At 42.0% G+C, this 27028-nt stretch overlaps 1 protein-coding gene across 7 annotated transcripts in view; it reads left to right on the top strand.

Annotated features, from left to right (window-relative positions):
• Positions 1-27028, top strand: part of LOC118453432 (protein NLRC3-like) — an 815502-nt gene that overhangs the window by 239441 nt on the left and 549033 nt on the right. The window contains exons 8-10 of one of the 7 annotated variants that reach the window (XM_087837988.1): positions 3782-3955; positions 9640-9686; positions 9835-11781. The exons of 5 other annotated variants lie outside the window; for them this stretch is intronic. In XM_087837988.1, coding sequence (XP_087694114.1) covers positions 3782-3955; positions 9640-9686; positions 9835-10376 — 763 coding nt within the window. In that variant the 3' untranslated portion in view covers positions 10377-11781. Of the gene's footprint in view, positions 1-3781; positions 3956-9639; positions 9687-9834; positions 11782-27028 lie in introns of those variants that run through there. One more of the 7 variants, XM_087837991.1, reaches the window with a different exon arrangement.

Raw genomic sequence — 27028 nt, 5'->3', positions numbered from 1 at the left:
CGAGTTGGTGGGTAACAGACGTCTCCGAAAACGTCGAAGCACTTTTGCAAATATGCGATATCTTGATAAACCGAGCAGATATTTGAAGTTTACACAGCTACTTTCTCGCCTGAAAATATGTTAAAAGTTTATTTTGTGACCCAGGAAGATTAATAAGAGTAATTTTAAAACTTAGTAGCGGTCGCCATTACCGGAAACTGGAGTTTGGCTGGGCTGCACTATGAATTCTGGGATATGGTGGGCCACGAAGGACACACCCGACCCATCCTTCAAATTTGGGGAAAAGGAGGACGCATTTGTCGGCTGCATTCGGAGGAATTTGGACAGCCTTCGGTGCGTCACTGTGACGTTATCGGTCTACAAATGTGTCCTCAGGAGGATGCAGCCCATGAATTTGGACACACTGAGCCTGCGTGCTGGTAGCACCTTAGCCACAGCTCGGGTGTGGAGGAGAAGCTGAAAAAGAAGGTTTTCTAGTTTGTAAGGAGGAAAGAACTGAGAGGACTAAGTTAAAGAGAGGCTGGAGAGTAACACAGAGCAGCAATGAATGCTGCTCACACAGTTTAGACAGTTTAGCATCAAATGTTCGAGTGAGTTGGCTCCCAGCTAACTACCTGAGCAGCTAACTAGCAGAGCAGCTAACTAACAAACCAGCTAACTAACAAACCAGCTAACTGCACCCACAAGCTGCGACTGGGTTTTTCTAACAAGAGCGTCAGACACTCAGACTGGTTTTCTTTGTGGATGATGATGTATTCTCACACTGATCCTTCATGATGATGCTGCCATCCACCCACTGCTCCTAGTGTTGCCAACTCCTCAGTAAGGAAAATTGCTATTGGCTGTCCTAAAAGTCACTGGAAGTCGCTAAATGACGTCATCGCCTAATTTGGATAAATGGTCATGCTAATGTAATTGTAACGTACGTTGTGGGAGAGAAAAATAACATTGTGGAAGCGATATAACGTGAGTAAAAAACGTCCTGGAATGCATTTAAATAAATAAATCATAGTTCTGTCTGTAACTATTACAACACTCTCACCACATTTGTTAACAATTCTCTCAACAAATGTGTTTTTCCTCGTTCTTTGTTATCCAGCTGAGACTTTGGGTATAAATGTGTCATAAACAGGAGAAAGCAGTGCAGGTTCAATGTAATCAAACCTCAGACTGAGTTCAAAATCATCACCTGTCCCTGACACCACATCAGCACCAGAACCATGATGTGTTTACTCACATTTAAAAAGGTGGAGGTCAGTGTGAATGGACTGTTGTCATTGGTCTGAATGTGCCTCTATAAACATGTGCTCTTCATTATTGATGTTTTCCTAATGAACAGAAAATGAGACTTAACAAAATCCTTCTGACTGTTGTTGGAGCAGGTTGGGTCCTGGGTTTGAGTCCCCCACTGTACCACAGGGGCTTCTAGCTTTGTTTCACAGTGTATAGAACAACAAATAAAACCAAATCACAAAAAAACACATCAAACTTTGAGGGTTTAACCAAGGATGAGGAAGTAGACTCGGCCCCAAACATCTGGATATATGGATGGTTACCACAGCAACCACAGCAGTGTGCTCTCAGTATATTTAGTTGTATAAAGGTGTTTGTGGTGTGTTGCAGCTGAAACAGCCTCATGTATGTTGACACAGGGAGAAAATAGTGTGAGAACACTGTTCACAGCAGTCACAGCTCGCTGCCTTCAACAGTCTCTTTCTTCCTTGTTTGGATGTCACTGATATCATCTTCTGCTCTCACACTGACCACCTGTTGAAGCTAACATGCTAACATGGAAGCCGCAGGTATGCCACCTGTGGCAGCTGAGGTCACGTGATCTGAGTGTTTGAACCACGTGTTGGAGCAGCATTTCCAAACATCTGCACTTCAGAAGCTCCAAAGTGTGGAAACGTCACTGTGGAGCGTCTCATCTCTATCTAAGAGATTTTCTAGCCTCTGCAAAGCGAAGCTTGCAAACAGCACCATAGTTTGTCAATCCCAACCAATCAGAGCGCTCCTTATGTCACGTCACATGACTCGTGTGTTTTCCTCTTTGATTAGCACCCAAAGAACTAAAGAAAGGCTAAAAGGACGTTCAGCCAATCAAATCCCTCCTAGGAACAGGAAGTCTAGAGAGAAAATGGAGCAGAGAAGGAGAATCACCAGTTTAAATGTCTGAGTTTTAAACTGGTGACCCTCTAAAGAGGCTTTTATTGACTCTGTTTTCTTTACAGCTTTTTTCACCATTTAAACTGTTTAATGTCAGATTTAGAAATAACTTTTGGACAGTTTTCCTACATTTGCACTAAAATGTGACATAAGTAATGACTTTCTGACTTTACGTTGGACTAATCTAACGACTCAGCCTGGCTATGTTGGACTTGGTGTGGAAGCAGCTCCCAGTTTGAGTTCAGGAGACAGACACCCTCTCTACTTTGAAGATCAGCTGCAAACTTTCCTTTTGATAAAGCTTATAGTTCGAGCAGGATCAGGTGAACCATCCCTTAGTTATGCTACTATAGGCTCAGGCTGTTGGTGGACTTCCCATGATGCTCTGCTTTCTTCTCCACTCCCCTCTTTTCACTCCTGATGCTTTTATATGTCACTACTGCATGTCTTTTGTCTTCTCTCTCCTTAGTTTGTGTTTTGTTCTTGTCTGTCTGAGCTCATCTCTTCTCTTTCCCCTCACCCTGCAACCAGTCATGGTAGATGCTCCTCCTGGAGCCTGTTTTCACTGGGAGGATCTTTGTGTCAAAGGGAGTTCTTCTTCCCACCATCGCCAAGTGCTGCTCACAGTGGATTGTGTCGCGAAATCGATCAATGTAGCACAGTGAGACAAACCACGGAGGCCCCAGAGAAGTGCAATCAAACGATGAGTTTATTAACACACAGGAGAAAACATCAGCCTATGTCTTCTGACAAAAATATATGTTGTGGACACTTACAAAGCAGTGGGGTATAGCCCCCCCCCCGGCGTCAATAAAAATAGTCAGATTAAAATAGGTTCCAGACATTAGTCACAGTTAATGGTACATCTTGTACATCTTTAATGGCTATAAACAGACATAGAACCTCTCTTTTCTATAACACCTTCCATACAAGGTAATAAACTTCAAGCCCTCAGGGTCTCTGGGGCTAATTATTGACTCTGGTCATCTGTTGCCAAGTAGAGTAAAATTTAGTGAGACACCAAATGAGTTAAGGCCTCAGGCCTGACACATTCGTAGATTATATGTGTTATATGTATTGTAAGCATGCATGTAATCATCCTGTTCTAGTTTCCCTCAGCATGTATCACCTGGACAGTCACGCCAGTGAAGCTTAAGACCCTTAATGAACCGAACATCAACTCGAAATAAGCACAAATATGCAATGTGTATAAAATACTTCTGACCGTACTTGTAATAAAAGTTAAGATAATGGAAGGATCCTCAAATGAACATCTTCAATAGACAACTTTAATGCAATATCAATACTGTGAGAAATATTATTAGATAGAATAATGCTGTAAAGAATGTTATTAATGCAGTTATAATGATGCAGATTATACGGCAGCAATAAAAGAATTTCTGTATCTCCACAATTGTCTGATGGTTGGGGCTTTCTCTCTAATATTGGAGGCTGTTACCTTACACTGTTAAACAGCTTCAGATGACTGTTGTTATCTTTTGGGAATTGTCACTTTTAAATAAAGTTACATTGAATGGATGTAAATGGATAGATGTTATTGTGACAAAGAGAAAACGATTGTTGACAGATAGATTGTTGTTTTGTGTGTCTGCAGTCTGTCAGGCTGTCTGATCACAGAGGAAGGCTGTACTTCTCTGGCCTCAGCTCTGAGCTCCAACCCCTCCCATCTGAGAGAGCTGGACCTGCGCTACAATCATCCAGGTGACTCAGGAATGAAGCTGCTGTCGGCTGGACTGAAGGATCCAGGCTGGAGACTGGACACTCTCAGGTATGGAGAGAATGTCTGATAGAGGAGGAAGAGCTGGAAACATTTCCTGTGTCCTTCACTCACTTCCTGTTTGTTTCCTGCAGATGACACATGAACAATCACACATGCAGGAATATTTTCAGGGACAGACACACTAGTCTAGCTGGATAGTACATGGCAATTTATGTAGGGGTCTCCAAGGAGTCTGTTTGCAGGAACATTAATTATAAGTTTAAGTCATGTTGAGAGTTTCATTAAAAGTAGACCTACAGTTAGGTCCATAAATATTTGGACAGAGACAATATTTTGTAACTTTAGACTTTATTAGGTCACAGGTGTACCTGAGATAGTGGGCACTGTGTACCTAATAAAGTGTCAGCCATGTGTATGTTTCCCATGCTGTATGTCCACAGTCACAGTGACAGTCAGTGACACTGACAGAAGGATGAAACAAGGCTGTGAATCATTTCAGTCTGTGTGTGTGACAGAGGCAGATAGGAGCAGCTAACATTCGGAAGCTTAAATAATGACAAACTCTACATTCACGGCTGAATTCACAATAATTTGTTCTCAAGTGCACATTTAGCAGCTAATGCTAATACTGTTTTCCCTTGCTTTCTACAACTTGAGCAGCTATTGCTAAGTAGGCCACTTTGCTCTGCTAAGGATTTGTGTGACCATGATGGAATCTATGATAAGCTAATGCTGCTAAGCTAATGTTGTTTATGGGCCCTGTTAGAATCAATATTTCATTCTCATTCTGTTGTTTGAGAACAATATTAACGTCTCACATCATTATTACACAAGAGAAAAGGGTATTAGCGTTAGCTACTAATGCTTATTCACCTCAAATTAGCTTTAGCTGCTAATGGGAGCCTAGTAAGCATAAACCCTTCACATCATTATAATGCAAGGAAAAAGAGTCACTCATGGCAGCCTATTTAGCATTAACGTCACATCATTATAACACAAGAGAAAAGGGTATTAGCATTAGCTACTAGTGCTTATTAACCTCAAATTACCTATAGCTGCTAATGGCAGCCTACTTAGCATTAACTCCTCACTAATATAATGCTAATTTACATCAAATTAGGATTAGCTGCTCGTATTGTTATAAGGAAAGAGAAAACGTTATTTGCATTAGCTGCTAATAATTATTAACCCCTAATTAGAATAAGCCGCTATAAGCAGCCTACTTAGCATTAACTCCTCACTTCGTTGTTACCCAACGGAAAAGAGTATTAGTATTAGCTACTATCATTTTTAATAAGTAACAGAAAACAGTGTTAGCATTATTGGATAATGCTAACTCACATTAAATTAGCATTAGCTAATAACGGCACCTGCTTAGCATTAGCTGGTCATATTGTTATGAGGCAAGAAAATATGGTATTAGCATTAGCTGCCAATTTCTATTTACCTAAAATTAGCATTAGTGACTAATGGCAATCTACTTAACATTAACTCCTCACTAATACAATGCTAATTCACATCAAATTAGCATTAGCTGCTAATATCAGCCTACTTAGCACTAGCTGCTCACATTGTTAGAAATCAAGAGAATATGGTATTAGCATTAGTTGCCAATGCTTATTCACCTAAAATTAGTATTAGCCACTAATGGTAGCCTATGTAGCATAAACTTTTTATTGCTAAATGAAGTTAATTAATGCTAAATAAGCTTAACTAAAATGAAAGTAATGTTAGCTATAGCTGCTGGTATTGTTAAAGTGTAAGATAAAAAATTGCTAGCAGCAGAGGATAATGCTAACACACATAATAATTAGCATTACCTAATAATGGCAGCCTTCTTAGCATTAGCTGCTCATATTGTTATAATGCAAGGGAAAAGAGTTGGCAAAAACATAGTTAGCATTAGTGGCTAATGCTAATTTACCTAAATTAGCATTAGCTAATGATGGCTACATACCTAGCATTAGCTACTGATATTGATATAAAGCAAGAAAATATGCTATTAAATTAGCTTTTAATGCTTTTTCATCTAAAATTAGAATTATCCACTAATGGCGTCCTATTTAGCATTAACTCTTCACATTGCAGGGGAAAAGTTAAAATTGAATAAAAAAAGTGTTCACATTAGCTACTCCTATTGTTTAAAAGTAAGAAAAAACTTCATTAGCATAAGCGAATAATGCTAATTCACCTCAAATTAGTATTAGCTACTGACGGCAACCTACTTAGTTTTAGCTGGTCACATTTTTATAAACCAAGAAAATATGGTATTAGCATTTGCTGCCAATTCCTATTCACCTAAAATTAGCATTGGCCACTAATGGCAGTCTACTTAGCATTAACTCCTCACTAATGTAATGCTAATTCACATCAAATTAGCTTTAGCTTTAGCATTAGCTGCTAGCATCAGCCTACCTAGCACTAGCTGCTCACATTGTTAAAATGGAAGAGAAAACGATATTAGCATTAGCTGGTAATAATTATTCACCCCTAATTAGAACTCCTCACATCGTTATAATGCAAATGATGCTAACTTGCATTAAATTAGACTGCTGTTATTAGCTAATGCTATTTAGCAGTAGCTGCTCACATTGTTATAAAGCAAAGGAAAACGATATGAGCATTAGGTTCTAATGCGTATTTGCCTTAAATTAGACGTAGGTGCTAATGGCGGCCTACTTAGCATTAGCAGCTCAGATGTTGTAATGCTAGGGAAAAGAGTGTTAGCATTAGCCGTTCACATTGTTATAAAGTTAAGGGAAATAGTGTTAGCATTAGCTACTCACATTGTTAAAAAGTAAGTATTAGCATTAGTGCATAATGCTAATTCACATCAAATTAGCATTAGTTAATAACGGCAGCCTATTTAGCATTAGCAGATAATGTTGACCTTGGCCCACTGGAAAAGTTAAGAACTTAAGATTTAGGAGTGTTTCTCGATAGCTCTTTCTCATTTGAGAAACAAATAAATTCTGTTATTAAAACCAGCTGTAAGGTTTATATTGTTGATTGTCATTTATGCTTAGAAATATTTACTCATATATGCTTAGAGTTGTATAATCGATTGCATAATGATAGAGGTTTGATCCTGAGTAGTCTGTAAAGACTGTGTGTCTTCCAGAGTGCTCTGGCATGCACACACCACTTGGGGCCATGAGAGAGGTCGTACCCTCTCTTACTGATTTAAGGTGTAGGACAGGGGTCTCAAACTCAATTTAGCTGGGGGCCGCTGCAGGCAGAGTCTGGGTGAGGCTGGGCCGCATTAGGTTTTCCACAAGAAAGGCATGGTTAAAAAATTCCAATCTTCTCAAATCTCTTTATTTTTATTTTTAACACAAAATATGAAAAATAAATAAACAAATGAAGAATTAATAAGAAAATAAATCAATCTGTAATACATAAATAAAATAATAATAAGATATTTTTAATCAGTGAACTTATGTGTTTTTTTCAGTCTTCTATATCTGCTGTATTTAGATTGAAATGTCTGTATTAACAGTTCTATAACCTTCTTCTGAACATGAATGGAACACTGTAGAAAATGAACTGTTCTTCTGAACATGGCTTCTCTTGCCTACTCCTTGCTGCTAGAGACCTGGCAGCGTTTCCTCTCGCATAGCCGAGCCAGATTTGGCCTGAGGGAGGAAGCAGTTGCGACCCTCAGTATGTCTTGAAGATGATCATCCGTAAGTCGGGACCTGTACTTGGACTTATTGAAGTTCAAAGTGGAGAAGAGCTTTTCGCACAAGTATGTGCTACCAAAAAGGCACATGGTCCGCTTGAACATTCGGGAAAGCCGAGGGAAACTAGGGCTCAATTCTCTCAAAAATTGTCCAAGCTTGTCTGCTTTTCCACTCACCTCCCTGAACTTTGCTTTGAGTTCAGAGTTGCACTGCAGCTCAATGAGCTCCATTTGAAGCACAGAAGGGGCATCTTGCACATCAAAGGAGAAGGGGTCCGCAAAAATTTGAAAGGTGGCTCTGTGTGTCTTGAAGTCAGCAAATCTGTGATCAAATTCCTCCTGTAGCCTCAAAATGACATCAACATACTTGTCAGCACTGAATGGTGTGCCTGCATCCACGAGTGCCTTGCATGCTGGGAAATGGCAAAGGTTTGTCTGAGAGAGCTGAGCTTTCCAGAGCGCAAGTTTTGTGGAGAATGCTCTCACGTTGTCATAGGCAGCACTGACAAGTTGCCCCTGGCCTTGTAACGTCTTGTTCAGTACATTAAGCTCATGTGTTATATCAACAAGAAAAGCTAAGTCCATGAGCCATTTGGGATCAGTTAGCACAGGAACACTAACTCCATCCTTCTCCATGAAGGCTTCACTTCTGCTCTCAACTCAAAAAATCATCAGTTCATTACTTTTCTTTTATCCCGCTGCCTACGCATCACTTTGAGAGTTAATATGAGATCTCTCTCTGTGAAAAAATAACGAAAACTCCCACTGATGTGTGTATAAATCTATATACGTATAATGTCCCGCTGGGCAGCAACTTAAAAAAAAACTTTTTTTGAAGTGTTGTGAACGCAGCGCGCTGCGGCGAATGTCTGCGTTTGCCCAATAGAAAGGAGGAAGCCAGCCAGGCACAGAAAAGAAAGAAACACTCCAGGGCAACGCTGCTGTAACTTTTACTCATTGAGAAATGTTTCCCTGCTTGCATCAAGCCCGGCTGGTGTCCCCTGAGATCCATATCCCAACCTGATTGGTGGGTTAATTCAACTCCGCACACAACACTGTAAAGTGTCATACATTATCAAACTAACACATCATATTAAGGTGGGAGCCAAAAACTATCCTCTTGCGGGCCACAATTGGCCCGCGGGCCGCGAGTTTGAGACCCCTGGTGTAGGAGGACACCTACTCTGTGTCTGGTTAAGTATAAGAGCCCTTTGTTAGGGGGACCACTGGACTCTTAGCACCAGCTTTGGGGTCACAGGGTCACATCTGGAACACACACACACACACACACACACACACATACCTACACTATGCACAGACTGGTACTCTTTGTTCATACCTGTGTAAGACGTCATATGTTAATGAACTTATGCATATTCATGTAACCTCAATAAAGAGCAGTGTTACGAGGGAGCAGACGAGAGCGACTGAGGTCAAGTGAAGGAACGGCGCTGTCACAGTTCTCTCCCTCATGAATTGTCTGGTTCCAGCGGTGGGTCTGTGCTAGACGACCCATCACCAGCTTTTTCCACTGGTTACCAGTACGTGGTAGAATCCACTTCCAGATCTGGTTGTTTGTCTTTAAATCTCTGAATGGATTGGCTCCATCTTATCTCTCTTTAACAAAATAATCCAAGTCGAGCCCTCAGGTCTGCAGATAAGTAGCTTCTGACCAGAACTAGACGTAAAAACAGAGGTGAGCTTTATCGATCGCTGCAGCCAAACTCTGGAACAGTCGCCCTTCACATCAGGTCGTCACCAACACTCGACATTTTTAAAACCCGGTTGGAAACACATTTGTACTCTGTAGCTTTCAATTCTGACGAGTCTTTATAGTAATTACTGTGTATGTTTCCTATTTTCTCTCTACTCTGTGCAGCACTTTGGCTCAACCTGTTTTTAAATGTGCTGATAAATAAATGTAGATTTCTTTGAATAAAACAGTGGAGCCGAGCTTTGAGCTCAGTGTGTAACAGTGTGTGTATGAGAGCCATGTAATGTCCATGTGTGCATGCTGACTGTGCTGCTCTGACCCCCCTCCTCCTTTCAGGGTGGAGCCTGCTGGAGTCCGATGGTTGAGACCAGGTCTGAGGAAGTGTAAGTGTGTTTTTAATGGGATTCATGAAAACAAAGCAGCACACATTCAACCATCTTCATCATGTCAGGAGTCATCATCAAAGTGTCAATCAATGAACAGATGATGGATCAATAACTGCAGCTGGATTGTGTTTGTTCTCTCCATCAGATTCCTGTCAACTCACAATCGACACAAACACAGTGAACACAAAGCTCCAACTGTCTGACAACAACAGGAAGGTGACACGTGTGGAGGAGGTTCAGTCATATCCTGATCATCCAGACAGATTTCAATTTTATTATCAGCTGCTGTGTAGAGATGGTCTGACTGGTCGCTGTTACTGGGAGGTCGAGTGGAGAGGAATCGTTTTTATATCAGTGAGTTACAGAAGCATCAGAAGGAAAGGATACAGTGATGACTGTTTGTTTGGATACAATGATCAGTCCTGGAGTCTGTACTGCTCTGATGATGGTCCTCATTCTGTCTGGCACAATAACATACAAACATCCATCTCCTCCTCCTCCTCCTCCTCCTCCTCTGTCTCTAACAGAGCAGCAGTGTATGTGGACTGTCCTGCTGGCACTCTGTCCTTCTACAGAGTCTCCTCTGACACTCTGATCCACCTCCACACCTTCAACACCACATTCACTCAAACTCTTTATCCTGGGTTTAGGTTCTGGTCTCCTGGTTCCTCAGTGTCCCTGTGCTGAGTGGGGTGTAAAGAGTGTCTCCTGTTACAGAAACACTCTGACTGTTGAACAGATAGTTCAGTCTGTACATGTCTGTCTCTTTCACTCACAAACACGTTTTCAGATTCATGGATTCAATCAGTTGATGTTTGAAACTCTTCTAAATGATTCCTTGTAAACTTCTTCCTCTTCAGTCACAAACAAACAGGAAGTGATGTCACATGTGTTCCTGTCCACACAGCAGAATGAGTCTATTGCTGACAGTGATGTACAAACAGAGTGAGCATTTCTGAGGCCCAAAATAAACTGAGTAGTTCACTGAATGAACAATGGACTGTGAGCTCAGTTCCTTCATCATTAGTATGGATTATATATGTATATGTATTATATTAGTATCATATATATCAGGTGCTGCTGCTGCTGGTTTCAGTCATTGTGCAAATGTGCTGTTTGTAAGGTTGTAAAGCTGCAGTCAGCTGAGACTGAAGAAGTCACCTGATCAGTGAGCAAACGTTTCTGAAAACGTCCAGATGAACAGAATCAACCTTTTGGGATCAGCCAGCAATGCAGCATCATTGTTGTTCAGGTTCAGAGGTTTGCAGGAATGAACTGATGACCAGAAACAGCTGCAAAGTCCAATCAAATACCAGCTGGAGTTCAGCTGCATTTGAAGAAGTCAAAGAAAAGTAAGGATGGCAAAGGGCGATGTTTTCTTCCAAAGAACTGAAAACATGGTCGACGCCTCATTAGAAGAATAATCTGGACATTTGTGAGGAACTCTAACCAAGAAAGCAACACAAGAAAGCAACGTCAAACAGATCCAACAGACAGTTTCCATGACTGGAAGTGTTGAGTGTAAAAATGCTACATTGCATTATTGCATCCTCTCACCACAGGAGGTGCTGTTGGCACCACTGATTGCTGATCAGCTGTTCTCTGATGATCTGATTGATACTGTGAATAACGGGACTCACTGAACTCTGTGACACAGTGAAGATTACAGAGTTTAACTTCAACATCTGACTGACGTCACACAGACAGAAGGATGAACCAGTGAGGCACAGAACACAGTTACTGGAGATACTGGATCAGCTCCATGTGAACCTCTGATGGAGAAGCTGCTGAGCCAGAGAAACATCAGGACATGACAGGCAGCTGCACTTATCTAACAACATGTAGCAGAGCTGATCTATGTTAGAGGATCTATCACAGCAGCTGAAGCCAAAGTCCAACACTGGATAGCAGCTGAGCCTGTGCTGAGTGTAGTGTTACAGGAAAAGGGCAGAAACACTGACACTGGTAGCTCACAGTGATGCTGACTGGGGCACAGAGCTGAATGATGCAGCATCAGGACACTGTTTCAGTCTGACTGACAGAGAAACCTGTAGCTGTATCTACATGTGAGGCAGAGGCTACACAAGCAGCTTTCTATGTTTCACAGTGACTGAGATCTTCAGTGGGGGTGGACATGCTCCTGTACAGACCTCTGAGGAGAACCAAGGTGCAGTCAAAGAGTCCAGTCTGTCCTCACAGATGTGAACATGTGGTTTCATCAGGTCTGCTGTCAGCTAGCAGGCTGACATCAGAATCACTGTTCCTGAAAAACACAGTCTGTGTGACATCATCAGTCAGCTGATCGTCCCAGATCTGAATGGTTTCTGTCTCTACTGAGGAAGTCAGAGAATATCACTGAGGTGTGGATCAGGTCTGAGTGAGCTGTGGAGGGACAGCTTTAAACAGTCCACAGGTCTCACGTCCTGCTCAGTCTGGTAGCAGATACCTCGTATTGTTCCAGATGTGCTGACATCACCAGCAGCAGCAGCACAGCTGTGTGATACGATGAATCTCAGTTATTGATCCAACACACAGTAAATACAAAGATCAGGATTTCTGAGAGGAATCATTATGAGTCTGAACACATGATCACTGAATGTTAGTCTCCACAATAATAAGCTAACACAAGAAAACACAGCTTTCAGCTCTTATTTTGAAACTGGCTTATTTAGAGAGCTGTGATGTGAGCGTGCCTGGCTCTGAGGCACTTGGGTCAGCCTCTGTTGTTTAGAAGTGTTACAGACTGTGAATGACACAGACCTGTCAGTTTTCATGTTTGTCTGTAACACAGCTCAGGGGCTCCATGCTGAACGCATCCATCCAGCGTTATTGATCCAGTACTAATACCAGCATTGGGATCAATGCTACAATACACAATCACATGTGTCCACGTGATGCAGTTTGAAGAGCAATAAGATGTCTCTGTATGAGGAGGCGGGGTCACAGGAGGTTCACAGAAACTCTGCAGCAGCATCATAAGCTCACATGGAAACTTTGATGATTCACTTCTGTGGTGTTTTTACAGAAACACGTCACAAAATTAGCTCCACCTGTTTTGTGTGTGAGCTTTGAGTTTCTTGTCTTCATTCTGGATTCTTGTGTTGCTGTTTTTACACACAGCAGATATTTCCTGGTTGCTTCCTTGATGATGTGGGGATTAGGGAAACTATTTTACTGCTATTGTTAATAATCATCATCATTACCATTGCAGTACTAACATTAATAACATAATCTACAGCATTGATATTGCATTCAGATGTTTAAACATATTGGTACCCAATTAGCCTTTATTACAGGTGCAGTTATAACCACGTTAAACTGTTGAGTTAAATCAATGATCTTAAATGCTTTTGAATGCTTGTTATAATCTTAAATGTGTATGTGCTGATTCTGAAAGGCCTAACTCTGAGTACACTCTGTGCCAAAGTAGACAGGAAGTGCAGGCTTTTGCAGAGCATGCTTGTGAAAGGTACTTTGAGGAGCTGTTGGGAGGATGCTATTTGAATAACCAGGTTATTCATTGTTATCTTTTATTCATTTATATCTTTTTATTAAGCTTTGAAGTAGGGGCACTCATTTGATTAAAACATTTATTCAACATATTACAGATATAGTTTCAGTTAGGTTATTATGCACATGAGAATTGGCCTCTCTTCTCATAAGACAAAGTTCGTGTGAGGTCGAGCCACACACACACACACACACACACACACACACACACAGTAGATAGACTCATTTATAGGTGAGAGGTTAGTCATGTTTGCTTGCAACTGCAAACTTGTCTCTGCAAAAAGATGAACAGTTTCTTGCAGGGTGTGGGTCTGGTGTTCCAGACGAGAAGTGAAAGTCAGAAGGCTGACAGGAAGCATCTGCTGTGGAGACGGAGACAATGTTATTTTAAACTGTGTTAAAAGTCTTTGTGGTTTTGAAACCTATGTATGACCTGTATCTGATTGACGTTGAAGGGGCGTATTAAATTTAAGCCCTGATGGTATATAAAGCATCTGCTTATGCTCTGTAAGTCGGGGATCGGCGCTGTCTGCGTACGGCGGTGGTCCCCCCACGCGTGCATTAAATCATCGTTTGACTCCACCTGGCCGGATCAGTGTTGTTATTTTGAAAGTTGATTACCTCCTCTACCCCTCCTCAATATTGAACCCAACAATACACTTACTGTGTGCAGTTATACTTCATACATAATCTGCACTTATTTCCATCAGACATGCTGTCAGTAAATGATTGGTTTCTATTGATTCTACTTCCTGTTGACTAGTTTGATGACAGTGAAACAATCACAGCTGATTGTGTGATGATGTAAACTGTCACTGTTACATTCAGTGTGTGTGACATAATGTTAGTGCAGGGCTGATAACAGCCTGGTTCTGTTAGAAACACATGAACGTGTCCATAGATCAGTGTGTGTTTAACATGAGAGCTTCAGCCCTGCTGATGTGTTCAATAAAGACATGTAGGAAAACTGATGAGACTCTGAAATAACTCTTTATATTTATAATGTAACTCTGCATCAAAAGAACAACAAAGGATCCCAGACAGGTTTATGTGAACAAAGATGATTCTGATGTTTCTGTGTTTCTAACAGTTTGACATTATTAGTAAACAGACTGCAGTGAACAGGATTTATAAAGAGCTTATATATAAAGATATGACAGCTGTCTGACAAGTTTATCACTGTGTGTTTGGACCTGATCATTCCAGCTGTTTACTTGAAATATGTTCATTTACCTGTTCTGTTATATTTATGTTCTTGTCTCTGTTGAAAAACACATTTTAATGTCCCTCAGATTTTTCTCCCAGATGAATAAATATAAAAATGACACAAACTGACTGCAGCTACTTTTTGTCCTTTCTGTCAAAAACCTTCATGTGACTCATGAGAGACACGTTTCAGCTGTTTGTGACAGATCAGAGGCCAACAAGTCATTTATAACACTTTCCATCATTGTTTAGCACAAACACATGTTGACACAGCAGCGGGGCCGCAGTGAGAGTCAGAGCGAGGAGATCAAAACTCCTGTTTGACCACAGCCTCAGTTTGTTCCTGCACTTCAAACACTTCCTGTTGTTGACTGGGTGGAGTCAGGAAGCCAGCGAGGCCCTGCAGGACTGAGACTGCAGACTGGGACGTGCTCTGTGATGGAGATCAACAGCATCACTGACTGTTTCTGTGAGGACACCATCATCCCAGCAGGGCTGTTTCCCAACAACAAGCCCTGGACCATCAGAGACCTGAAGCTGCTGCTGAATGAAAGAAGAGGATCTTCAGGTCTGGAACAAGGACGAGCTGAGAGTGTTAATAACGTTACTAATGTTCAGCTACACTTTACTAGGTCACATCTGTGACACACGTCACTTAAATAAAGAAGGAAATATTGGCTCTGTTTTATCTGCTGGGCCCAAAAGTGACTCCCCGTATTTAAACTGCTATGAATAACTTGTTGGTCTATAATATGTGAAACATGTGTCAAATGTCTCCATCATGAAAGATATCAGGTCATCTTGAGCCACAAAAACATTCCTATCATGAGGTAGAAGCTGGAATCAGTTTGTTGCAGACGTTTATATATCCGATATTTATCCAGTTAAAAGTTGAAATTCAAAAATGTCTTTTCAAGAGTCGTCTGTCCAAGAGGAGCAGAAACTGCAACAAATATAACAACAGTTATATAAGGCTGTTTTAAATGGCCACAAAGGAGCAGATTGGTTATAATGCAGCTGCTTCAGAGGAATAAAGATGAAACACTGTTTTTATTTCATGTGTAACACCTTTCAATAATGTGTTGACTAAAGTCTATTGACCAGTATAAGTAAAGACATCACACACACACATGGAAACACTGAAACCTGTTTTTGGTGCAGCAGCGGTCCCAGCTGCTCGCCTTTATCTAGACTGGGTCGGCTGCTTATCTCAATATAATCAATGTTTAAAGTTTTGTTCTCAGTGTTTCTGTGTTGCTTCGTATAGGATATCCCAGCATCATCACTGTGCTGTCCAATCATTGTGTGCTAGGTTACCCTTATAGTGCAATGTGTGTTTGCACAAAGAGAAGCATGTGTGTCAAATATAAATAAGCACAGAACAGAAAAAGCTGCTCGTTTCTTCTATTTAGAGTCAAGTTAGTGTTTTGTGTCTTTGTTTGAGGTCTAATGTCAAGCAGAGGTGTGTGTAACTGGACTGGTCTGTTATATGTGTGAAATGTGTGCTTCTCTTCAGCATCATCTTTGTCACTGCTGATTCCTTTGTGTCATCATTTGTTGAGAAGAGAGAACAGTTATAACGGAGGAGCAAAAGGAAGCCCTGAAATCTGCATCCAACAAGGAAGTGTTGGCTCACCAGTGATCCCAGCAGAGGCCACTGGTTTGGCTCCAGTTGTTATAGATTCAATGATGTTGTTGCTACAGATACATGTCAGCATCTTTATTGTAGTAAAGTCTTGTAATGTGAAGATAGAAACAAGGCAGGAAACAGCTCCATGATCTGATCTTAATGATGTTGTTTTTATTTCTGTCTTTCAGAACTGGATTGGAAACTATCAAAGGTCTAAAAACAGCCTCAACCCTCCCAAAGAGCAAACTTTACACACGTCATCTTTCAGCTACAATCTTTGTTGCAGGGATCTTCTGCCAAACAAGGCTGAGAGAAGATTTCTTACCGCTGTCATGTTGATGCTGTTTCAATCTTTGGGCAAACACACTCATATATTAGGGCTGATATCAGGGCTGCACAAGTTCTTTGTGTTTGTGATCATGAATAATAGAAGTGTGCCTGTTGAAGATCATGTTTGCTACATTATTATATGTCCTGTTATTGTTCTGTATTATATTCAGCTTTCAGCATCCTTTCCCAGCCCCCTGTTACACCATCCATACAAAGCCAATCTGACTGTGAGCCAATGTGTTTGATAGTTTGTGTTGGATCAATAGATTTGACAGACTTGGTTCATCCAGAGGGAAACAGTCCAAATTCAGATCTAATGAAATGATGGAGGCTGTTTCCTACCACGGTGCTAATGTGTGACTAACAAGGCTCATGGTCTCCAGCAGACAAGCGCCTGGAATGAGGTGAGCTGAGTGTTGCTTTGGTGGGTCTCTGCCCACGTCATGCCATCAGGATTCATATTGGCAATAGTTCATATCTCTGTTCTTTAGCCTTCATCACAAAGCTGTGAAGGAAAAACAATCCAAACATCTAACAGGATTTGATGGATGCAAAGTCCACTGAGCTCTTTGTCATTTACAAACTTGTCCAACCAACAAGAGCACAGATGAAAAACACAGTGACAGTTAAAGGATTTTGCCATATATGAGCATAGATTACTTTCATATAGATTTTCAATGCAGGCTTTTGGTGAGCCGCTGGGTTCTGCCTAATAATCATCTCAGCATTTTACAATAGAATAGCTCTTTATTAGCTCTTCTTTGATTGTTATTGGACATGAAACAAGGAAGCTGTGTTTCTGATTGGATGTTAGTTTCATGTTCAACAGGATCATTTTCTAAAAAGCTGATATTTAGACCATTTACTGCACTGGCTGCACATCCTGTCTACATTTCTCTGTATGTGCTGTAAAAACTGTGACTAGAGGTTACTTAAAAAACCCATGGCAACAACGTGACACTTAATTTACTTAAGTAGATTTTAATTTCGAGTGATTTATGTAAAATTTAGATAAAATGTTAATTAAATTTCAACAAAAACAATAATATATATTATTAACATTCTCTTGTAAATATGTGTTGAATTTAGGGACAAAATCTCAAATTGAAGGTTAAAATTGCTAATTGTAACAAAAAATTAGTTCATTTGAAATGAATCTCTGAGAAAAATTACTTTGAATTTACTAACGATCTGGCAAAGCTTTAGTAAAAAATGACGAAAATATCCATTACAAAAAAATTAAAACTTTTTGTTTTTAATTAAAACTCAAATTGGATTCACTAATTTTCCAATTAAACTTTATAATTAATGACTGAATAGTAAGAGATAATCAAATTAATTTAACTTCTTTTCTGAGTAAAATGAATCAATTTCACAAAGACAACATTCAAACAGTAATTGTTTTTATTGTGGAATATAAAACATATACAAAATTTATAATATAACATTTTTCTGATTAATTTAGATTGTTTGCACTGAAATTCTTCACTAGTGCTCGCCCCAAAATAATAGGAAGAATAGGCCATAATTGAAAATACAGTTTCAGCCAACTTCTCGAGAATGTCAGTCTTTACTTTGGAGGTGGGCAGAAGATTTCCACTCTTTTTATACTCCTCGGTGGCTCTTTCCAGGTACATTTCAGTTTCATATGCAGACTGTGGGGAACAGCTTCGGCTCACAACGTTCTGTGAACTTCTGCCTTTTGAGAATAATGGTGTCCTGAGAAGATGTGGTTACAGCAGAGTCTGCATTGGACACAACTGGATTGGATGATGAGTCATAGTCAGTTGACAGTTGATCAGAGCCGAAAACTGGCAGGATGACCAGGGTGATGCCAACAACCTTCACAGTAGTCCTGAAGTTTTGGTTTAAAATACTGAAGACTGAAGTCGTTTGAAATCCCAAAGGTATCCTTCACAACACTTTGCAGCTCCTCTACTGTTGGTGGGATCCTGATGGAAGAACCAACTTCTCCATTTGGTCATCAGTGATTACATGGAGCTCTATCTCGTTCAACCTAGAATAAAATGTAAAAGGGCAGAGTTACGTTAGATTAAGTAGGGTCAACTTAGTCATTTTCTGCTGCTTCAATTTCAAAACTAGTAGTTTAATTTAATACAATCATCCATCACAACCTATTCAAAATGCATAGTCTACATACTGATCAGCTGAATTTAAGTTGAGGGATCTTCCAACAACTGAAAAGAACACAACATTAATAACAATCGCACTCTCCAAAGTAACAATTTTACACTCACAAATTGTTAAAGACAAATTTGAATTAATACTAAAATTTTTAAAGGTGAGGTTCACATATAAAACAATGAAACTCTTTATTAGATTAAAAAGGGGATAGACTGTATTTTCTGTACCGATCTGGTGACAGATCATGACATGAAATAACACTATTTGTGTATTTATATACTGTATATATCTTCCCATATTTGAAAAGATGTCCTTTTAATCTACACAAGGTCGTCTCTGTATCCAAACACCATCGGGTGTTAAACATAGAAATGATGAAAGACTTATGTCAGATTAAACACGTATTACTAGATTACTTCCTGAGTGTACCTTTGTCTTGAAGATCGTTCTACAGAAACATCGTGACTGAGCGTGGGTCTCACTGATACACGACCAAGTTTAACTGGAAACTTGCATCATCCCTCTATGTGAGCTGTGCCTGCACTAAAGTCACGGGGCTCCGACAGCATGAAAATGAAAACCAGTTATTTTGCTGGACTGAGCCACTTTAGCTTCATTACCACAACTGAAAAACTGCGTGGAGACAAAAGCTTTGAAAGACTGTGACTGACAAAATCCTGCACAAATGATTTTAACTACATCACTCACTGCTAAGTGCAAAACTTAGGGTGGTACTGCAGGCCACCAGCTCCCCTAGGGTGGACACACGAAACATTTATTTTTAACAGAATTGTTGGTAAAAATAAGCAATATGGCATCATCATGACTGGATGGATGGATGTGCATTTCCAAGGAGCTGCACCTTCACTGTGTGAGAATGGACTTTTGAAAAGACTGCCTGAGTTGGACATTTGCCACTTTTTGAGCAAAATGGCAAAATGAGAGAGTGGAAAACAGGACAAAGCTGAAGGACAACTGACTCTCACTGGACTGCTGCAAGGGGGAGAGATGAGATGAGACCACAGTGGAAGGAGCAGGGGACAACATGGAGGGAGGCTGGTTTTAGTGTGGGAATGAACGCACATATTAAACAAATATGTAAGACTGCGTTCTTCCATTTGCGCAACATCTCTAAAATTAGAAATATCCTGTCTCAGAGTGACGCTGAAAAAGTAGTTCATGCATTTATTACTTCCAGGCTGGACTACTGCAATTCATTATTATCAGGATGTCCAAAAAACTCACTGAAAAGCCTTCAGTTAATCCAAAATGCTGCAGCAAGAGTACTGACAGGGACTAGAAAGAGAGAGCAGATTTCTCCTGTTTTGGCTTCCTGTTAAATCCAGAATTCAAAATCCTGCTCCTCACATACAAGGTCTTAAATAATCAGGCCCCATCTTATCTTAATGACCTTGTAGTACCATATCACCCTATTAGAGCACTTCGCTCTCGCTCTGCAGGCCTACTTGTTGTTCCTAGAGTATTTAAAAGTAGAATGGGAGGCAGAGCCTTCAGTTTTCAGGCCCCTCTTCTGTGGAACCAGCTTCCAGTTTGGATTCGGGAGACAGACACTATCTCTACTTTTAAGATTAGGCTTAAAACTTTCCTTTTTGCTAAAGCATATAGTTAGGGCTGGACCAGGTGACCCTGAATCCTCCCTTAGTTATGCTGCAATAGATGTAGGCTGCCGGGGGATTCCCATGATGCATTGAGTTTTTCCTTTCCAGTCACCTTTCTCACTCACTATGTATTAACAGACCTCTCTGTATTGAATCATATCTGTTATTAACCTCTGTCTCTCTTCCACAGCATGTCTTTATCCTGTCTTCCTTCTCTCACCCCAACCGGTCGCAGCAGATGGCCGCCCCTCCCTGAGCCTGGTTCTGCCGGAGGTTTCTTCCTGTTAAAAGGGAGTTTTTCCTTCCCACTGTCGCCAAAGTGCTTGCTCATAGGGGGTCATATGATTGTTGGGCTTTTCTCTGTATCTATGAAGCACCTTGAGGCGACTTTTGTTGTGATTTGGCGCTATATAAATAAAATTAAATTGAATTGAATTGAATTGAATTGAATCACAGTATAACTGGTTCCTGTTAGTAGTGCAGTGTCAGTGGATGCATTTGACCAAAACCAGAGTGGAAACGGTCATAGATGTCGTGTTTCTTCAAGCAGGCTGTGAGGTGGGCAGCAAGCGGCTTCTCAACAAGCTTTGACCTGAAGGAGAAACTGATCTATAATGTTGGATCTAAGCTGGGTTTGCTGAGCTTTGCTTCCACAACGGCATGTTTGAAAAAGCTGGAACACTCCAGTCTGAAGAAAAGCGTTAAAAAGGTTTACAAGGCAAAAAGCTTTGTGGGGAGAATATCTGAGGGAGCTGAAGACGGCTAATTATCATCAAATGTCACAGGTGTAAAAGTAGAGCAGCAGTGAGCTGCCACAACAAGAACGCTCTGGGGGGTTGTCATCGATTTCTTTGATCTTATCTACAGAAAATCAGACTTTTGTTGCTGTCTGCTGTAGAGCGCACATTTATAGGTGAGGCAGCTCGAGACGCAACAGCTGATTGTGTCAAACAAAACTTTGGAATTTCTCCCATTTTCTGATCTGAGTTTTGTGTCTAAAGTTTAAAATCGACTCTTTTATCCAATGGCATGTCCTCAAGTGAAGGTCAACAAAGACGCAGTTGTGGTCACTCAAACCTACATCCTCCGCAGACACGTTGCTGATGCTGAGGCCCAAAGAAACGAAGCGTGTGAGACACGGCCGACTGTGGAGGCTCAGTCTGTCTGTTCTTCTGCTCTTCATCCAACATGTCTGCAGCACTTTACAGGACGCTGCAGACTAGTTACCAAAGAACGAGTCAGGAACACATCAGGAACAAACTGAGACACACAAGTTTTACAGAGACCCAACGAAGATGAAGAGAAAGCTGCTGTAACCTGGAGACCTCAGTCTGACCCTGAAATACCCACAGATGGAGACACAAACACCTCCACCTGCACCGTCTGCAGCAGGGAGGGAAACATCCTGCTGAAGAAACAAGTGCTGCTCACTGTCAGGGCTCAGTGCTGTAGATGCAGGTCAGAGGTCAGAGGTCATGGTGGGACCAGTATCAGTTTACTCCATTGAATCCATTCAGCCTGTGGCTGATAATGTTTCTAATAACGACAAACTGGAAACACAACTTTACGATTGTTTCTTTAACATTTCCTGATATTCAGACACTTCAGCAGGAATCACAGCAGCAGCTGTTTTTGGGGATGATGCAACGAGCCTCGTCCACACCTGGAGTTTCTGTCCTTCTACTTTCTAAATACTCACAGGCTCAGGCAGTGGGGGTCACAAAGAGGTGGCTCTGAGCCCTTTATCGTTTGCAGTGCTGATGAACACTCTGAGTGAGGAGGAGAGTCTGCAGAGAAGAGAAAGTACAAACAAGGAGAGATGAGGAGGAGGTCAGGGCTGATTGATCTATGACAGGAGGAGAGCAGTAAGAGTGAAGAGGAGGAGATGCAGTGAGACCTGCTGTGATGGAGACGGTGGCACACAGACAGGAGGAGCTGCAGGTGGCAGAGCTGAAGATGCTGAGAGTTTGGTTGGAGGTGAGCAGGATGGACAGGATTAGAAAGAAGAAGATCAGAGGGATCGCTCAGGTCCAGCAGAGCTGCAGTCAGACTGTGTGCTGGATGCTCCAGAAACTGACTCAGTGTGTGTGTCGAGTTCACACAGTGCAGAAACAAACTCACTTTACAACATTATCACAGGTTTATTGATCCATCAGAGCAGCTGGAAGGAAGAGACGAGCTCCTGAACATTTCCTGACGCTGCTGCACAAACAAAGTGATTCATTATTAGTTTGATCTTTAATGTCACAGCTGTGTGAAACATGCTGATGTCACACAGTTTGATCAGACTGTGCATTGGTACATAGTGTTGCTTTTACTTCCATCATTTTATTGTCATATTTATATGTTTGTTTATTTAAATATCAGGTTTTATCCTGATATTGTGTGTTAGTGTTGTTGCACAATATTCTTTTAATCCACTGTGGACTAAGCGGACAATAGTAGCACCTGTGGAGGTGGGGGCGTTCCCCGAGGCGGCCTATCAGCCGCCAGGCTGACCTGTTAAAGGGGATAGTGAGGCAGAGATGGGAAGGCGACGCACGAAAGGCGACCAGGAGGAAAAGAAACGCGCACAAGCCAGCATAGTGGGAGGCGATGCAATCCACAGCAGGTGTCCCTCTGCCTGCATCTGGCTACGACGGAGGCCGTGTTCAGGTGTGGAGTGGGGCGGGACTGTGACGCGCTGTCAGGAGGAGACAGGTCTGCGACAGGAGCCCCGCCCCCTTGTTCCGGCGTGGTTTCCATCCCGGAAGAGAAATTCCTCTCCTGTTTCAGATCAGGAACATCTGCCCGCGTGTGGCTGGACTGTGGCATTATGGGAATTTTAGCCTATGGAAACATTAGTTTAGCCTTTGTGTTGACAGTGTAGAGTTATTTCTGCGGCTGGTTTTTAGCGTGTTGAGACTCTTTTTATTGTATAGGGGATTTTAACCTGTAACTCTGGTTGTGTCTGTTTCCATGGAAATAAATGGTGTGTTTAAGGCCAACTTAGTGTCTGAGCCCTGAGCGCTGACCCACTCACTCCCCTTCTACTTGTATGCAAACGCACTTTGAGGTGCAGATTTAGATCCACCACTTTTAGCGGCTCCACTAACACTGAAGCCTCACACAGGAAGTCATCTCCATGTGCTGTTTATTTACTTTCCGGCTCTTTGAAGCTTCGCTGCCAAATGTGGAGGAAAAGTTTTATGTGGAGCGATCTGCAGCATGTATAAACTGATATTAATCTTTAACAGGGCTGTCAAAACTGAGAGCAAACAAAAGAACTGCTGTATAATGCCGTCCACCCACTCAGTTTAATTGGTCACATGACTGCATCATATGACTAAAATGCATCATTGTTTTCAAAGGGCTCAGTTTCTGCAGTCCAGATTGCAACATAGACCGAGTGAAAGAAAGACGAGCGTGTGAAAAGCGGACGGTTCAGCCTGACCCTTAAACGCCCCACAGAGAGAGACAGCTGTGTGGCCTGGAGCCAGGGAAACATCATCGATGGAGAGTCGTGCTGCTCACAGTTACAGGTGTTTGTTCACTTTCACTTGGTTCTCTCTGCTTTCACTTATTCTTTTATTGTGTTTCTGTGTGAAGCTGTCGTGTCTCCTCTGCAGGTCCAGGATCAAACATCAGGAACAGAAGCAGCTCCATTGATCCCACTCCTCTGATGGCTGATCAATCAGTTTGATCTGTTTGATTATTGATCAGTGATGTCAGAGTGGAGTCAGTGTGATGTATGAAATATATCTTAAACTATCACAAACAAGTTTTATCATATAAGTCATTTTTCTACATTTTCTTCTACAGATCAGTTTATGTCAGTATGTCCATGAAGGTTCATCCAGGTCATCGTAGTCGAAGGAGCTTGGAAAGAAAAGCGTCTGGACTTCTTTAAGCTGCTTGAAGACGTTTTACCTTCATCTGAGAAGCTTCTTCAATTCTAGGGCTTAAATCTTCAAATGGTGAAGAGTCCCAGATTTAACCCTGTTGGAGTGTCCCCCTAAGATCCCTTCCCACTCACATCCTGGGCCATCTGACCTCAGGAAATCACATGATAGTGTGAGAGACAAGCTCGTAGACAAACAGCTTTTTACACTATAATTACCTGTTTGGGTCCAGTGAGTGTCAATGACAGGAAATCCTCACCTGGTGGTGAGTGAGAGGAACCACAGCAGAGACCTCTGTGTTTAAGAAATGGATGGTTATGGTCGCTGATGCTCTCAGCTCAGTGTTCACACCAGCACACAGAGTGCACAAGCTCCCACTGTGGAGTAGACACTACAGGGACTGAACGCCTGTGGAGCTGTTCACACAGACTGTGTAGTTACAGGAAGCTGCCAGCAGGTGGCAGCACATCACCGCAGCGTCAGCCTGCAACTAAAACCTCTGCAGAGACTCTGACGGGTGTCAAACAGGCAGCAAGTTTGACATCAAAGCTGCTTCAGGATCAAACTCATCAGGATGTGATAATAGGATTATTCCTTTGTGACGTCATAATTAATCTTTACTTAACATAAGAAATGCTTTATTTATCTCGCAAGTTTGAAAATGAGGCTAAATAAGGTGAAAAACATGTCAGTGTAATATATCAAACATGACAGGAAATGGCTCGGATAATTAACAGTTGGAAAATAATCCTAAAGTCCGTTGAAGCTGGAGATGTTGGAGGGCAGCAGGAGCAGTCAGGGAGATGGTCACCCTAGTTATCCTAACTGGGCGTTTATAAAGTCAGCAAAGAGGCCCAGAAAAGAAGATCAGACACCAGCGAGGGAGGATAAGAAGGACAGACGCAACAACATTGTCATCCCCTATGTAGCCAGTGTATCAGAGAAACTCAGGAGGCTTTTCTCCAAGCACGACATCCCGGTGTACTTCAGACCCAGCAACACACTCAGACACAAACTGGTTCACCCGAAAGACAAAACTCCAAAACACAGACTTAACAATGTGGTGTTTGCTGTACAGCAGCGAGGAATGCCCAGACCTCTACATCGGAGAGACCAAACAGCCACTTCACAAGCGCATGGCACAACACAGAAGAGCCACCTCCACAGGACAAGACTCAGCTGTCCATCTGCATCTAAAGGTCAAAGGTCACTCTTTGAGGATGCAAGTGTTCACATTTTGGACAGAGAGGACAGATGGTTTGAAAGAGGAGTGAAAGAAGCATCTATGTCCACTGTGAGCGACCATCTTTGAACAGAGGCGGTGGTTTACGACACCAACTCTCTGCCATCTATAATCCAGTTTTGAGTTCCCTCCCCAGACGCCTTAACGCCCACTCACACCCTGGGCCATCTGACCTTAGGAAATCACATGATAAGGTGGGGCCAGGTTTCACAACGAGCTCACCTGAAACTCTGGCTGATTGTGACCCACACCCAGTTTCACACCTTGGCTCAGGCGATTAGAGGATCATCAGGGGTCCTTTTGTCCCTCTGTGGGGGGAAACTCCCACTAGGTTTAAATCTGGGACTCTCCACCATTTGACCTTAGAACTGAAGAAGCTTCTCGGATGAAGGTGAAACGTCTTCAAGTAACTTAAAGAAGTCCAGACGCTTTTCTTTGCAGCTCCTTTGACTACGATGACCTGGATGACTGAGAACCTTCACAGACATAGAACAGCAGTCGTACATTTATTTACAAACCCCACGTGTACAGGGCAGGATGTGCAATGGTCCAGGGGAAAAGGGACAAAGTCCAACACACGCTCTGCTCACTCGCTCCTCTCGTATTTGTTTTCAGCACACTCACTCTCACTCCACTCCACGCCACCAGGGAAACAGATCGGGGTCACGGACGAGTCCGAGGACCTGAGCACAAGAGAACTGCAGTGAGCATAAACAGAGTAATCACACGACGAGTCCAGGTCATCAGGTAGATTCACGGCAGGTGCGTGGGCCAAGGGCGGAGCCCAGCTGAGCTCCGCCCAGGCAGACAGGTGAGAGACAGGAGAGAGAGACATATAACCATAGTATGCTAATAGCAAATTCTTTAGTCAGGTTTAAAGTGAGATCCTGCTTTAAGGGCAGCTTCATCTGCTGGTAATGACAGATGTTTCTAGTATATCAGGCTTGGCCAACATTACAGGGACTTACTTGCAGAGACCCACGAGCTCCAAACTTGGTGCTTTTATGATTGGTGCAGATGCTCTAAGCTACTATTAACCAATAAGAACCACGGGGTGAGGTGTCACTACAAGAACTTATCAGCCACCAACTTGTATATATAACTTTCCTCACACTTGTAAAACTCTGTCAGTAGAATTCAATGGGGCAGAGTGACCTGAGCACAGGCCCACTCTGTGACACTCAGAGCTTTGTGGATATCATCTGCAGGTGCACGTACTGGGAGTGCATGTACAGGCAGCTTGCAGCCACTTTGCCACCACTTTAGGACAATGTTTACAGTAGACTGAGCCACACTGACTTTGAGCAGTCATTGTGCTGCTGCATGGCTGATGGCACTGTCCCTGCAGCTGTCAGGGACAACAAGAACCACTCAACTACCTCAGCCAAGCCGAGACTGTGCTGATGTTGTGAGCTGAGACCAAGACACTAACCCAGGATGGTGATATGATGGTGTGAGAGTGGGTGGATGAGCCCATCCCACCTTAAATATAGAAATATCTGTAATGCAACACATGTTTTATGCAACATGAACATATTTCCCACGCTGTTTCATGTTGTGTTTCCAAGATTTCAGTTTACTGTAACTTTCATTTGTATTTCCTTCAGTCTGTTAATCTTGGAGCTTCTTATTACCAGGTGAGAACATGTAACCGTCTGTAGATGTGATGACACTATGGAGCGGGATCTCCTGTCTAGTGCTGCACAGAAAGCTGATGTCACTGCAGCTGCTAATATGTGCTGCAGCCAAGCCTACATGAGAGGGCTGTGCTGTGG

The sequence above is a fragment of the Neolamprologus brichardi genome, chromosome 3, assembly GCF_056152115.1.
Source record: "Neolamprologus brichardi isolate AB-2024 chromosome 3, ASM5615211v1, whole genome shotgun sequence".
In the NCBI taxonomy this organism is placed as follows: Eukaryota; Metazoa; Chordata; class Actinopteri; order Cichliformes; family Cichlidae; genus Neolamprologus; species Neolamprologus brichardi.
Note: the sequence above shows the minus strand (reverse complement) of the source record. Positions and strands in the feature narration are given on the sequence as shown.